Source organism: Sinocyclocheilus rhinocerous, unplaced genomic scaffold, assembly GCF_001515625.1.
Source record: "Sinocyclocheilus rhinocerous isolate Xijiao unplaced genomic scaffold, SAMN03320098_v1.1 scaffold1515, whole genome shotgun sequence".
In the NCBI taxonomy this organism is placed as follows: Eukaryota; Metazoa; Chordata; class Actinopteri; order Cypriniformes; family Cyprinidae; genus Sinocyclocheilus; species Sinocyclocheilus rhinocerous.
Genome location: NW_015627243.1, coordinates 398,059 through 413,344, shown reverse-complemented (window position 1 = coordinate 413,344; position 15,286 = coordinate 398,059). Strand labels below are relative to the sequence as shown.

The 15,286-nt window shown below is 37.1% G+C and overlaps 1 protein-coding gene across 2 annotated transcripts in view; it reads left to right on the top strand.

The window, feature by feature from the left end:
* The window catches only part of LOC107724390 (ribosome-binding protein 1), a 20,235-nt gene extending 4,955 nt beyond the window's left edge, over nt 1-15,280 (top strand). The window contains exons 3-29 of one of the 2 annotated variants that reach the window (XM_016533302.1): nt 1,613-1,767; nt 1,896-2,018; nt 2,539-2,691; nt 4,159-4,277; nt 4,800-4,953; nt 6,458-6,596; nt 6,887-7,014; nt 7,461-7,495; nt 7,732-7,786; nt 7,899-7,936; nt 8,031-8,112; nt 8,199-8,236; nt 8,341-8,416; nt 8,534-8,574; nt 8,702-8,789; nt 9,515-9,607; nt 10,052-10,144; nt 10,263-10,352; nt 10,437-10,529; nt 11,062-11,133; nt 12,657-12,752; nt 12,993-13,076; nt 13,222-13,302; nt 13,976-14,059; nt 14,144-14,239; nt 14,919-15,062; nt 15,149-15,280. In XM_016533302.1, the coding sequence (XP_016388788.1) occupies nt 1,613-1,767; nt 1,896-2,018; nt 2,539-2,691; nt 4,159-4,277; nt 4,800-4,953; nt 6,458-6,596; nt 6,887-7,014; nt 7,461-7,495; nt 7,732-7,786; nt 7,899-7,936; nt 8,031-8,112; nt 8,199-8,236; nt 8,341-8,416; nt 8,534-8,574; nt 8,702-8,789; nt 9,515-9,607; nt 10,052-10,144; nt 10,263-10,352; nt 10,437-10,529; nt 11,062-11,133; nt 12,657-12,752; nt 12,993-13,076; nt 13,222-13,302; nt 13,976-14,059; nt 14,144-14,239; nt 14,919-15,062; nt 15,149-15,187 (2,489 nt within the window). In that variant the 3' untranslated portion in view covers nt 15,188-15,280. The remainder of the gene's footprint in view (nt 1-1,612; nt 1,768-1,895; nt 2,019-2,538; nt 2,692-4,158; nt 4,278-4,799; nt 4,954-6,457; nt 6,597-6,886; nt 7,015-7,460; nt 7,496-7,731; nt 7,787-7,898; nt 7,937-8,030; nt 8,113-8,198; nt 8,237-8,340; nt 8,417-8,533; nt 8,575-8,701; nt 8,790-9,514; nt 9,608-10,051; nt 10,145-10,262; nt 10,353-10,436; nt 10,530-11,061; nt 11,134-12,656; nt 12,753-12,992; nt 13,077-13,221; nt 13,303-13,975; nt 14,060-14,143; nt 14,240-14,918; nt 15,063-15,148) is intronic. The other variant, XM_016533311.1, reaches the window with a different exon arrangement.
* Nucleotides 15,281-15,286: the final 6 nt, after the last annotated feature.

Here is a 15,286-nt window from a genome sequence, read left to right as displayed (position 1 = left end):
TTTTTTACATTTATTTTACATTATCAGGAGAATGCAGTGTAATTTTTCTGAAGTGTAGCAGATGCTAATATTAGACCTGTAAACTGAAAAAAGCCATTCCAAATGAATATATTGGATCCAGGTATGTCTTAAAGGAAGTATGGCCTCAGTGCAATAACAGAATACTTCTGATTGGTTTGCCAGACCCTTAAATACACAGAGATAAAACTGTTTTGCCTAGACCACACGGATGACATCTACATGTAATAAACTCCCAAGTGAAGCCTGGAAAATCTGAATTTATGATGTATGTTAAGTGGCTGACTCGTTCGTTTATATACTTGTCACTTCCTGATGTCATTCATCTAGTTCAAAGTACCGTCTGGATTGTTTCTTCTGACAAATAGTGCTGATGTGCTCCATTTCCTTTGTGGGCGGGGTGTTAGAATATCACTACTCCTTATTTGCTGATGTTGGCTCTGATTGGTTGCAGAGAGCTCAGAGTGGGTTTCTGTCTGAAGTGCTACTCACAGGGGAATGGAGGCAGTGAGCTGCATTCTTCTGCTCTTGTGATGGTTTTCATGCATCATAGTTCACAGGCTCTTAAGCACATGCGATAGTTTGAGTTTCATTAAATAACATTTTATTATTCTGCCTTGTCCTTGATTCTTATGCTGTTATGCATAATTTTGACTTCACTTTATTCTTTGTGCCTTTCTTTCTCTTTTTTGCACACTGTCAACTAGAGATGTGAATACATCAATAAATACTATAATATTAAATGATAATAAAATAACACTGATCATATTTGATTCGTTTTTTTTTTCTTTTGTTCAAACATTTCTTTTTTCTTTTGAAATCCTTCTTTCACGCATACATCCTTATAAATTTTCTACTCACTGCTGATGAGGTATTGCTCTGTTTTGGCCATGGGAAAAAGCAGAGAGTTTGTGGCAGCGCACAGGTGTGCTTCTGTGCACCCAGAATTCCTCTCCTCTTCACGAAGCACAGCCCTCTTGGCCCTGTTCAAACAATACTTTTGCCTCAGCTGCTCTATTATGAGAGCACACAAAGGCCTTTAGTGACTGGACAATGGGAGTTTATCGCCAGTCCTGGGTGCCATCTCACCCTGGTGCCACACTGTACTCATGCCATGTTGGCACTGTAAATAACACAGCGAGTCAATAAAGAACTTTATAGTACATGCACACACCACTGTACAAGCATCCAGTTAATTGTATTGTACACATCATTTTCTGGAAGCTGCTTTTGCTTTGGTCTGTGTTTTATTTTATGACTGTGCTGTTCTGAACATGATTGGATGCTGGAGATCATAGTGTGGGTGTTTAGGGAATGTTTAGGGGTGTAATAAAATGATTTGGAGAATTTGCTCATAAACACATTTAGTTTAGTGGACACCCTGCTGCGACCAGAGACTGATCTGCAGCAAAACGCTTCTTAGCTTTCTGATTTAGCGTCCCTCAAATACAGAATGACACACTGGCACTCCAAAAGGATGTAACTGTGTTTTCTCAGTGGATAGCAGTTAACTCTGTGAGTTCTGTTATTTGTTTTTGTTTTTCTCAAGCATAATCTTAATAAATGATCAGTTTTTTTGTTTCTTTCTCTATAGCGGTGGCTGCAGACCCCACAGACAGTCCACTGTTCCTGCCCTACAAGGCCTTGCTTTCCACGATGAGGAGTATGGTGTTCACTGAAGGAGAGGCCCAGCAACTCATTGAGATTCTGTCTGATAAGGCTGGCATTATTCAAGACACATGGCACAAAGTAAGGCCAACTTCCTAAAGTCGTTTTTTTTGTTTCATATTTTTAAATGAGTGGTCTTTCACTTTCTATCACTTTATTTGAACTCAACCAGGAAGTTTGTCTAAATAGAGTTTCGTGCATGTTTATAGGCCACACAGAAGGGTGATCCGGTAGTTGTGCTGAAGAAACAGCTGGAAGAACGAGACAAGCAGCTGGCAGCCGAGCAGGAGGACTCAGCAGCTGTTAAAAGCAGACTGAGGGATTTGAGTAAAGTGAGGCTTGAACAACTCATGCCAGTCTAAAAAAGAGTCTCACACAAATTAGGAAAAGTTTGATATGTGCACACACATCAAGCCTTATAAGTACTCTGTTATTATAGACTCTATTAGTTGAAAAGTCAATATTTTGCTTTGGTCTGATGGAGATAGTGGCAAGGTTTGAACCTACACTACCGTTCAGGGTTGGTAATGGCTGCCTAGTATTTTTGTTGAAATCTTGATACATATTTTTTCGGAAGTTCAAAAGAACATTTATTTGAAATATGTCTTTTGGAACATTATAAATCTTATAAATCACTTTTGATAAGTTTAATGAGTCCTAGCTGAATACAAGTAATCATTTCTTTTAAGCAAAAAAATAAAAATAAAAAATCACATCAACGCCACACTTTTGAATGGTAGTGTACAAATATTTTTTCCAGCTCTACATAACCCATCAACTAGAAGCCACAAGTATTGTGATGACTAGTTTTCATGCCAGATCATGACCCGTGTATGATTTGTTTGCGTATAGGAGCTCTCTGTGGAGAAGTCAAAGGTGGCGTCTGTAGAGACCAGGCTGAGCTCTCAGCTGAGTAAGCGAGAGCAGGACATTATTGCCCTGCAAGCACGCATGCAGGCCAGTTATCAAGACCACCTTGCGGAGACTCAGCATCTTAATGCCAAAGTAAGAGCTCAGCACAGATTCTTTGCCGTACACCTGCATGGTAGCAAGACTCTCTAAAAAGTCACATGATTACAAGGATGTCTACCAAAATATTGATTTAGTAGGACAGAAAATTAAAATATTAATCGCATGGTAATTTTTACATTTAACATGATTAATCTCATATTATGAGCTGGATTAAGTAGGGCCATAATGGAATATTTTTCTTCCAAAATATGCATTTATTTGTTATAGATTGTAACATAGATGGTGGTTTTCTCATTAACATTAGGTATAATGTCAAAGTAAGTAAATGTATTCAATTTAACAGGATTAGATGCTTTTAATTAATCACATTAGTGAACTTTGGCAGCCCTAATATTTACGTGACGTGCCTAAGCCCTTTCTGCTCCTCCTTAGATCTTGGCTCTCCAGGACCAGCTGGAGAAAGGCCCTAATGCTCAGCTGGCCCGGAGTCTCACACAAATTAGGAAAAGTTTGATATGTGCACACACATCAAGCCTTATAAGTACTCTGTTATTATAGACTCTATTAGTTGAAAAGTCAATATTTTGCTTTGGTCTGATGGAGATAGTGGCAAGGTTTGAACCTACACTACCGTTCAGGGTTGGTAATGGCTGCCTAGTATTTTTGTTGAAATCTTGATACATATTTTTTCGGAAGTTCAAAAGAACATTTATTTGAAATATGTCTTTTGGAACATTATAAATCTTATAAATCACTTTTGATAAGTTTAATGAGTCCTAGCTGAATACAAGTAATCATTTCTTTTAAGCAAAAAAATAAAAATAAAAAATCACATCAACGCCACACTTTTGAATGGTAGTGTACAAATATTTTTTCCAGCTCTACATAACCCATCAACTAGAAGCCACAAGTATTGTGATGACTAGTTTTCATGCCAGATCATGACCCGTGTATGATTTGTTTGCGTATAGGAGCTCTCTGTGGAGAAGTCAAAGGTGGCGTCTGTAGAGACCAGGCTGAGCTCTCAGCTGAGTAAGCGAGAGCAGGACATTATTGCCCTGCAAGCACGCATGCAGGCCAGTTATCAAGACCACCTTGCGGAGACTCAGCAACTTAATGCCAAAGTGAGATTCTCTGCCGTACACCTGCATGGTAGCAAGACTCTCTAAAAAGTCACATGATTACAAGGATGTCTACCAAAATATTGATTTAGTAGGACAGAAAATTAAAATATTAATCGCATGGTAATTTTTACATTTAACATGATTAATCTCATATTATGAGCTGGATTAAGTAGGGCCATAATGGAATATTTTTCTTCCAAAATATGCATTTATTTGTTATACATTGTAACATAGATGGAAGTATTCTCATTAACGTTAGGTATAAGTGAATGCATTCAATTTAACAGGATTAGATGCTTTTAATTAATCACATTAGTGAACTTTGGCAGCCCTAATATTTACGTGACGTGCCTAAGCCCTTTCTGCTCCTCCTTAGATCTTGGCTCTCCAGGACCAGCTGGAGAAAGGCCCTAATGCTCAGCTGGCCCGTCTACAGCAGGAGAACTCTATCCTCAGAGATGCGCTTAACCAAGCTACCAGTCAGACAGAGAGCAAGTATGAACCTACAGCTCCTGCCGAACCCAATCATGTCTTGCTTGCTTAATTCATCTGTTTCACAATATGAGATTGCAACAGACTAACTAGCGTCACGCTAGTATATATAAAATATTGTAACCACGCAGCCGTCAAAAGGTCTTCATGTGGGTTGTTGATAATTGCAGCTAGTTATGATGACAACTCGGAATACTCATATTTGTGCCATCTGTGCAAACTGCAAAATTTACTTTTTACTTATTAAATTTTATTTTAAACTAGCATATTCCATCCTGATCTTTTCAACATGATTCATATATATATAATTTATTATTCATATTTTTTTTTTCTTACCAGCATGTCACATTCCTTCAAACTACTGGCACCTTTCTGATACAAACAATACCAGATTGAATTTCACTTGGAGATGTCAGATTACCATAGCATGTTGCAAATGATGTTTCATGTTGACTTTAATTCTACACTGTGGTGTCCAGAATAGTAATGATTTTTTTTCTTTCTTTTTTTTTTTTTATCCATTAGACAAAATGCTGAATTGGCCAAACTGCATCAGGACTGCATTCGACTGAATAAGGAACTGGTGGAGAAGAACGAGGCCTTGCAGGCTGATGAACAGCTCAGGAAAAATCTGGAATCTAAAGCTGCCACAGCTGAGAAACAACTGACCCAGTTGCAGGTCAGTTACCCACCTTTCTAAAACCATTCTTTGCACCACAGACGCCAATCATTCCTGTTGTTTCGTTTGCTGAGTTGTAGTTAGTTTTGTGATGCCTCTTTCATAAGAGTTCAAAATGCCACTCTAATTCTAATAAAACATCTCCCAGCATGAGCACCAGCCTCATTAGAGCTCTCTGCTACCTCTCGCGGGGCTGTTTAGCCTTGCACATCCGCAGGTCGGCAAGTTTAGTTTCTTGCAATCTGTGTGTGTATTTAAGAAGCTTGATTAGGCTTGCTGGTAAAGCTGAGGCTTTGACCCCCCAGTGCTAGTGCCTCTACTAATGGGATTGTTCACATGCTGGCAGAACATTTGATTGCCAGTTTGATCGCTCAGCAGTGCTCTGTGTGTTGGTACATGGCCCGCGCTACAGGGAAGCGCTTCTTCGAGCGATCTGGAATGTGAGCCTGCTTGAGCAGTACAGTTTCAGGCAGAAGTATTTTATTATGCATACTGGAAACACAGATAAAACAGCTTTAGCATCTCTTCACTAATCCGCTGCTACAAACCATAAGACCACTGAATAAAATGCAGCCCTGTGTGTTGGAAGTGTGTCCTGAGCCCATTTTAAGCATCTAGACAGTGTACTGGCTTAGGAGAGACATGAGTAATGTCTGGAGAGTGTAAGTCATTGATCTAAATACAATTTTTTGTGTAGAGTAACCTTATGAGAAACGTTATTTTAAAAAAAAAGTTTTGATATAACCTCCGAGTAGCCGAACACAGAGAGAATCAATGTTCCTATGTTACGTTAGAACCCAGTTAGAAATTTGTGTAAATAACCATTTGGACATACAGACAAACCTAAAAATAACCTAAAAATTATTCAGACACCATATATAATTTTTTATGTTTTTTTACTAGTGGGTGCAGGACACTATAGTTCATTTATGCAAGTGAGGATAGCAAAATAAAGTAAACTGTGACATATTATACCCAAAAATTCTTCATACAGTGGACTACCAGTAAAACTGATAAAAATTTGGGACCAAAAATTATTCAGACACTTCTGACCATATTTTACTTAAGTGTTATCTGACATTATCAAGATGAATTTGTTCTGACACAAATAACTCTGAGCTCTTGTCATATTTTATTACCATTTTCTAAACTGTAATAATGTGTGAAATGTTGAAGGCGTCTGAATAAATTTTGGTTTGACTGTAAAATAAATGTAATTTACATTGCCTCCCTCCAAAAAAGTAATTGAACACAAAACTGTTTGAATGTTGTTTATCATGTCAGAACATAAAATCGTGGTTACTGTTTTTAAGTTTTAGGTAGTTATGCTCCATAGTGACTTAGATTGCACATATGGTAGGTACATATTTTACATTTTATCAGTTCTTGCTTTTCCTAGGTATCGAACCCATGACCTTGGTGTTGTTAGCGTTGTACTCAACTGTTTGAGTTGTATGACCAAATCTGAACTGTGTTTTCTGTTTTCATGCTTTGTCCCCTGCAGGGGAACTGGGTGAGCAGTGAACAGGCTCTGCAGAAGCGTCTGGAGGACGTGAGTGAGGAGCTCAGACAGACCCAGAGCTCCAGAAACAGCCTTCAGACACAGCTTGAACAAGCTCAGAAAGATGCCACTGCTCTAGCAGGTCAGCAGCACCCACTTGGTTCTTAAGCAAGGAGGCAGACTGTAGAACCACAAGATGGATTCCATAAGATTCAGTCTGCTTTAAAAACATTTCTTTATAACTGAAAAATAGGTTAGATCAGAGCTGCAAATCCTGCAAGGTTTAATGCTTGCAGTATCCATAATGTGTCCTTTAACAAAACGCTTAACATCAGATTTCTTGTGTACTATGTCGCTTTGGACAAAAGTATCAGCGAAATTATGAATTAGATATTAGAAATAAGTGTTCTTTTCCTAACTGCACTGTTTCAGAGGCTCAAGCTCGTGTGTCCAGTATGGAGGTGGAAATGATAGAGCAGACCAGACAGATAGAGAGTCTGCAGAGCCAGCTGAAACTGCTGGAGGCAAGCCAGAACAAAGAACAAAACTACAATTCAGAGGTGACGCTCCACTTTCTATGTCCCAATACATATGTCTTTGTCACTGTATAATAAATTATAGTGATATTATGTTATGTATGTAACCTCATATAAATGTCTGTTACACTTTTTTACAGTGTCCTTGTTGCAGTGTAATTGTACATTTTACATACTGAGTATTATTAATTAATAACATGTACTTACTGTAGGGTTAAGATTAGGGTTTGGTTTAGTTAGTTGCATGTAATTATTTATAGTTTACTGTTATTACTATAGCAAGTACATATAACGTTTGTTAACGTTATGTTAACGTAACAAGGACACTGTAAAATGAAGTGTTACCAAAGTCTTAAAATGATTTGTAGTTAAGGTGTCAAATTGAATAAATAGGTTAAAGTTTGTTAAACATTATGCAATATATGGTTGAGCAGTAATTTCATAAGCATTTGCATGTTTAATATTTACAGGCTTTGATGGCTGAACTGGAGCAAGCAAAGAGCAGGTAAGATATAAGGCCATATTTGCTTGAGATGCAAAAATTGCATAAGATAATAAGACTTGTTTTCAGATGACGATAAAATGTTTATTTTTTCTTCAGTGACAAATCTTCTTGTGTTTGCACAGCAGTCACACAATTTTAGTACAGTTCAACCCCAATAAAAAACATTAATAGATTTTCATCAGCTTTACATCTAACATTTGTTGAAAATGAATTCATATTGTTTGTTTAATCTCTAGCCTGAAGGAGAAAGAAGAGGAGCTGATCCAACTCAAAAACATCATTGCCACTCAGGTGAAGCCGAACATACTGCTTTTTAGACATTTTCAGCTCATCTTAGTATTTCATTAGTAAATTTGACTTTTAATGTGTTCCCTTATTTGAACCAATCACATGTCTTCTTCAGGTGGATAACACAACAGAGGTGCAGCAATTGCAGCACAGGTATTTTCTGCTGCTTCACTAATACAGTTCAGTAGTTCTTAGTTGATTTGAATGATTTGAATCTGTTTATTTTATCTTTTCTTTTGAACTTAAGCATAAAAGAAAAGGATGACCAAATAGCAACTCTTCAGGGAGAGCTCCAACAGGTTAAAGAAAAAGGTTCAGACCTCACCAAAGTAAGCTTATCATATGCAAACCTTTACACCTCAATAATTCAATTTAGACTTAACCATTCATGCCATTTAAAAAAAATTATTTATAGCTTGAAAACACAGAAATGCTGGAACAGCTACAAAACAGGTATACGTCATTTGTGATCCAAACAACAGCTTCAAATTCATGTTTTTTTCACATTCTTTTATTAAGATTTAATGCCGTCTGTTCTCTTTTTCCTGTTCCTGTAGTTTGAAAGAAAAGGAGTCTCAGGTGGCTTTGTTTGAAGAAGAGATGAGGCACTGTAAAGAACAGTATGACACTAAAGTAAGTGAGACTTTGCTGTTATTATTATATTAGTACTTTTGACTTTTAAAGCTAAAGTGTATCATTTGTTAGTTTAAAAAATGCACCGATTTCTAATAATGCACTCTTCATTTACAGCTGGCAGATAGCACAGCCAAACTGGAGTCACTACATAAAAGGTACATATTCAGTCCAACTGAATGCCACTGCATGTTTATGTTCCTGTCAGCCACCCACATTAACACCATTTTGAGATAAGTGTCTTCTTCCACAAAAAAATTAGTTTTTTTTAATAATGTTTTTCAGTGTAACTGAAAAAGAGAGCCTAGTGACATCAGTACAACAGGAAGTGCAGCAGCTCAAGGATCTAAATCAGTCACATGGCAAGAGTTACGTAAGTAGCCAAGACTATTGTGGACGTGCTTGTCTTTATCTTGCATGTACACAGTGATTCATAAAAATATGCGTAGGCACACATCTTATCTCATCATGTCAGCTGGGTATATGGTCTTGCTGTATAAAGCAGATTGTTGCAGTGCCCTTCCATTTCTATTTCAGAAGTCTTGACTTTTAAATTACCATATAGGTTTTTCTGTGTAAAATGTTACCGGTACTACTGGTATTAAAAATGGTGACACAGATAAAAGAAGTGTTAAAGGGGTCATATGATGCTGCTAAAAAGAACATTTGTTAGAACGAGCCATTTTAGGTAGGCGTGGTTAACTCTTAACTTTTATAAAGAATATCTCTTTGGTTTTGAGACTTTAGTGTTTGCAACTTTACAGATCTTCTTTATGCACCAAGAGCTTGTAACACTCCAAAGAGAAAGGAAAAATTGAAATCGCATCATATGACCCCTTTAAAGGTCATCATTTTACTCAACAGTTTTAATTAGAATGAAACCTCAAATTATATATGTTTCATATTATTTCACTATTTAAAAATGTTCTTTTGGTTTAGACCGTATTTAGTTGTGCTAAGTGTCTCAGCTTTTACCCAAGACAGAAGATATAATTTTTTTGTTGAATTTCTGTGCATCGATTTGAATTTTTGTTGTTTGTAGAGTTTTTAATGTAAATATCGTGTTCAGTTGTCACTGAGCATTTAATTTTGTTACAGAAAAGTTTGGAGGATATGCTTAAATCTGTCCAGGCTGAGACCAAAGAAGTTCTTCACTCTTTTTTCCCACACATCAACATAGAGACAGCACAGGTGTCTAGGATTTCAGTTTTCTCATGCTTTTTAATATTGACTTGTTTTGGAAAAGTACCATTCAAAAGTTTGTTCTGCATTTATTTGATCAAAATGACAGTAAAAACAGTAATAATGTGAAATAGATTACTATTTAAAATAACTGTTTTCTATATTAATATTTTTAAAATTTAATTGATGTGATGGCAAAGCTGAATTTTCAGCATGCATTACTCCAGTCTTCAGTGTGACATGGTCCTTCAGAAATTATTCTAATATGATGACTTTGGTGCTCAAGAAATATTTTATTATTGCTATTATTATTATTGTATATAAAAGTATTCATTTCTTTAAAACAAAAAAATCTTGGTGACCCCAAACCTTTGAATGGTAATGTACTTGATGCACTTCTATTCACATCCTTGATTTTTAGCTAATCCTGAGTCTCTCGTTCTCATCTTTCAGACCGATTGGCTTCAGGACTTTGCTGTGAAAGCACAAGAGGTGCTAAATCAAAAGCAACAGAGCCAAGAATCCCAGCAGAGCACAGAGATGGTGGTAAGTGTGCTGCAGGTCGTAGCCTTGTGCTATTATCATCTTAAAGTGGTTCTTTGTTGCCCCCTAGTGGGAATGTAAGGCATATTTGTAGTTACCACAATGCTTTTTTTATTATTAGGAGATAATGGGGAAACTACAGGCAGCCCAGGAGAGTCAGTGCACACTACAGTCTGAGTGTGAGCAGTACAGGAGTGTACTGGCTGAGACGGTGAGATTATACACCAAGAATCTGTTTCAGCAAAGCCTTAATGAGAATTGGATCAAGCCGAATTTGTTTCCTGATGTTCTATAGGAGGGGATGCTGAAAACACTTCAGAAGAGTGTAGAGGAGGAGGAGAGGGTGTGGAAGACCCAGATAATGGAGTCTGAGGAGAAACTGAGGATGGTAGGTCAATACACTGTATTAACACACACACGCATATAATTCTACAGACACATTTACATTACATTTACATTTAGACATTTAGCAGACGTTTTTATCCAAAGCGACTTACAATTGGGGGATACATAAAGCGATTCTTCTTAAAAGAGGCAAACAGATACAGGAAGTGCTTGTAAACCAGGGGTTAGAAGGGGCAGCGCGTGCTGGCCTGGAGGAGAGAGGACAAATATCATCTAGACAAGAGGTTAAAGTAGAGCATAAAGTGTCAGTTGCTGCATTCACATCCAGAGATGAGAAATGGGTAGGTGAGGGAAGAGACACAGTGTAAGCACAATAATTTAGAAAAAGAGTTTATTATGTTTCCTTTGATTATAGAAAATGCTATTTTTGGTTATAATTTTATTGAAGTTTTCATGGGCAAGCTGTGTTTATGAAAAATTTTCATAATGTTTCGGGGGAATTTGGTAGATCATTCCACCACCAAGGGGGACAGTGAGTGTTAAAGCTTCAGTCTGTCAATTTATGTTTTTTATAGGCACTCAAAAAGGTGCAGGAATTAGAAGAGACAACAGAGAGCTTGAGAGCGGACAACCTGAGGACCCAACAGGTAGGCCTGTCACGATAACTTTTTGTTGTGCGATATATTGTCCCAGAAATAATTGCGATAAGCGATATTATTGTCATTTTTAAAGACCATTTTATGCCACTGAATATATAATCATAATGTAACAGCATAATAATGCAAGAAGGCCTACACACTTTCAAATGACAACAAACGTTTAATTGGTCATGTACATATATTGCGCGATAAGTCGATATATTGATTATTGCGACAGGCCTACCAACAGGTATAGATTTCACCTGTGGAAATGAATTTTTGCACTGTAGGAATACAAAAGATGAGTATTACAGAGTGCAAAAAAAGTATCAGGCTGTACCCTGAAAATGTCCTGTCTGGGTTACGAGTCCGACTCTCTAACCATTAGGCCACGACTTTCCCAAATATCCAACACGTTCCTATACAAATAAAGGTGTGTGTTTGAATAGTTAATAATTAAATATTTCATATTAGGACTCAACTAATGCATTCTCATTCATTATTTATTTTACATTCAAATGACTTTTCTCCAATGAGCAACATTTAACCATTTATATACAGGGTCCTCGTGGGTCCTTAAATCATTATATGCCTTCAATCCAAATTTAAGGTCATCTTTATCTCTTAAATGGTATAACAGATGTCCTAATATCACTTTAAGATGATAAAATCCTAAATTTGGGAACGGAAATAAAGGAATTGTGATGCAGCCTTTTAAATGTTATGTTATGATTTAATTAAATGTGAGTGCTTATGCTCTACTATTGGTGATTGATGGCAGTATACTTTATGGTTTAAGGATGCATACTTATCTCCCTCATCTGTTTGAATGAGCAGCTGGAAGCCTAGACATTTCAAAATGGGCTTGTTTATATTTTAAAGTCCAACATTATTCATAAAATCTGTTTTTTTTTCTTATGATTGGTATTTTGGTAACAGAATGAACTATATCTGGCATTTAATTCAATGTAAACTCTTGTAGCTTCTCTCGGGGCCAACTTTTTTGACAGATTCAGTATATAGATTTTCCTAGTATTGTCACAATAATTTGTTTGTCTTTCTTTAAACACATCATTGTATTGGCAAAATTTAATATCACTCATTTTTATAATATATTGGTACATAAACTTCTATCAATACATATAGAATAAAACTTGTCTTGAGTATTTTAAATTTGTTACTCTGTTTTGCTTCTAAGCAGTTTTAAGTCCCTGTTGAATGTGTGTCCCAGCTTATTTAATTAAGTACAAGAGATAAATGATGGGGAAACTATACTGGGATACATGATTTATTTTGAGATTTTATCGGTTTGTTCTGTATGGACATACAGTATTGTATTTTATTTATATATTTAGTTATTTTTTGGACTTTAAAACCCTGCAGACATACTGGTTCATGCTACCTTAGTAGTAAGAAACCCAAGTGTATATACAGAAGTACATTTTAAGAGCACTCAGTATTCCTCATTCTCTAACCTGAAATTCTCATTCAGTCTGTATCCTTAATCTGTCCATTTTTTCCCCCATGTGTAGCTGGAGGAGAACGTGATGTTGCTTGAGGCCCAGTTGGAGAAACGGCTCCAGTCAGCATCCACTGACAGCCAGAGTCAATCTGAAGAGATAACACACGTGAGCGCACACTCCTGCCTTAATGCTGATTCACTAAAGCACAATATGAGATGCAAAAGCAAAACAAAGCCAACTTAGTCAGTCATTCAACGCATTTTATCTATTTTAAATAATGGTTTTGTCTTTGTGAAGAGGTTGATTGGCAAGCATCGTTTAATATTAAGATCTGATGTGGTTTTGAGAAGATCTTGAGATCTAGCCCTGCTCTGCCACTTAACAGTTCATTTTATTTGTTTTCAGTTGAAGCATGTTTTAGCAGAATCAGAAAGACAGTTGAATGTGGCCCAGCAGGAGATACAGACGCAGAGGGAGGAGCTTTCACAGGTTGGTTTCCCTTGAAGTCCAAAGCCATTTGCTAAAGGTTTACACCTATTATTCTTTGTTTACCCACAATCATGTGGCAAACAGGAGGTTTTGCCAAGGAAAAACACAGAAGTTGGTTTTGTTGAGTGACAGCTTCTATTTCCAGGTCGGGCAGCAACTGAGTGACGTGACAAAGCGAACTCAGGGAGTGGCAGAGAACGGGCAGCCTGAGGCGGAGGAGTGTCAGGTTAGGGTGCGACATAGAAAGGCACCCTGCACCTCACTTGGCAGTATTAGATAGATTTTTCAGTACTAACTGTGGTTCGGTCTCAAAACCTAGCAATGCCTATATAAGAAGTCTTCCAAAAATGGTTGACTGGAATACTGCCTATTTTGCGTATTATGTTATGAGACACAGTCTGTATCAATCGCCAAATATCCATAGAAATGTCAAATCATATTTATTTACACAGTGCTTTTCACTATACATATTGGGATGATTTTACCCTATACAAGAGGCTATATTATGGGCCATATGTATGTTTTTCTCCCTATCCAGTACTGCCAAAGAGGGGATGTTTTACTCATAATTCTAACCATTCATATTTCAGCATTTTGTTTCAGCAGCTTCTGTTAACCCAGGCGCCTGTTTTCACCTCAGAATATCTGCACTCTTGGGTTCTTTCTGTCACACTCACCTTTTTTAACCACTGACATTTGTCTTTTGCATTTGAAACTCATACTTCTATGAAGATCCTACTATTTTTTTTGAGGATTTTATGCTTGTTTTCACTCTCATTTCCTGAATGCATTGGGCACTAATGCAGCTCTTGTGTCAGCTGGCATGGAAAGGCTTTGCAGTAGTTCATGGATTAGCTACAATAACTTATCTACTTATGTGGTATTGTTGGTTTGGTCAGGTCCAGGCTCAGCTGGAACAGACATTGGAAAAACTGCAGGGTGAACGGACTCTAAACCAGCAGCTCTCTGCAGAAGTGGAGCAGGTACAGTGGTGTCCAAGACCTTGTGTTTCTTCTTGATTTCTAAAAACCTGTTAATCATTAAACTCATTATTCCATACTTTATAGACTCAGGAGGCCCTCAAAAAACAGCTTCAGAGCCATCTAGAGCAGATGAAGTCAGCTGAAGACACTGCAGCCATGGAGGATGTTGTTCAGCTGAAGGTACTTTGCACATCGAATAGCTGATAACCAGTATTGTGTGTGTGTGTTTTTTTTCTGCTATTTTTTAAGTGTTCCAGGCCATGTGGGACTGGATGAAAAAGGACAGGCAGATAAAGCTGCTAAGAAATTACTTGAGCTAGGAATGACAGAATGTCAATTTGTCAAATACCAACATGTGATGTGATGTGATGGTGATGTGTTGGTACTGATTTATATATTTCCAAAAAGTGGCGAATGGATTGAATGAATCCATAGCAAATTATATGAATAAGTGAATAAAATTATATTTTCCCAGGAGAAACTTTAAAAACGTCCATTAATGTACTTTGAGGAAAAACATTTCCTAGTACCAGTTTTACAGTCAAAGAAGACTTACAAAAAGCACATAAAGGCAATTCTTCTCCTTTCAAGAAATATACATGGATAGCCTAAGTCCTGTGTGACCAGTTCTACATCTTGTAAATACAGTTTGGACATTTCTAGTTTTAAACTAAAACCAATGCATTTTAATTTATTTGGCCATGAAAATAGCCTTAGATGTTGACATAGCAATAAAAAATAAGCACTATTATGGCTTTGTCCATGCATTCTGGAAGAGCTTTATCTAAAATGTTTCTTGTTTAACTGTTAAAATTGGGTTTCTATGTAAATCCCTAATGCTCATGACTTGGTGTTTTAGGACTGTCTAGAGAAGGAGCGAAAGATGACCAAAGATTTGGGCCAGGCAGCCACCAAACTCCAACAGCTGCTGAGAAACAGTCAGGACCAACCGGCCAAAGAGAAAGAGAACGTCAGGACGCTGCAGGATCAATTGCGAGACAAGGTAAAAACATTATACATATTTATAAATGTTTATAGGACGAATAGCTGCATGCCTATGTTAACGTTGTTTATGTTCTTGTTTTCCAGGAGGGTGATGGAGAGCTGAAGCAAGGCACTTCTGTTTGAGTTGTAAAACAAAAAACTTGCCAAAAATTGCCTTAAGATGACCAAAATGAAGCATTCCGAAATTAGTTTTCTTCCTCTTCCTTCCTTTTTTTTTTTTTT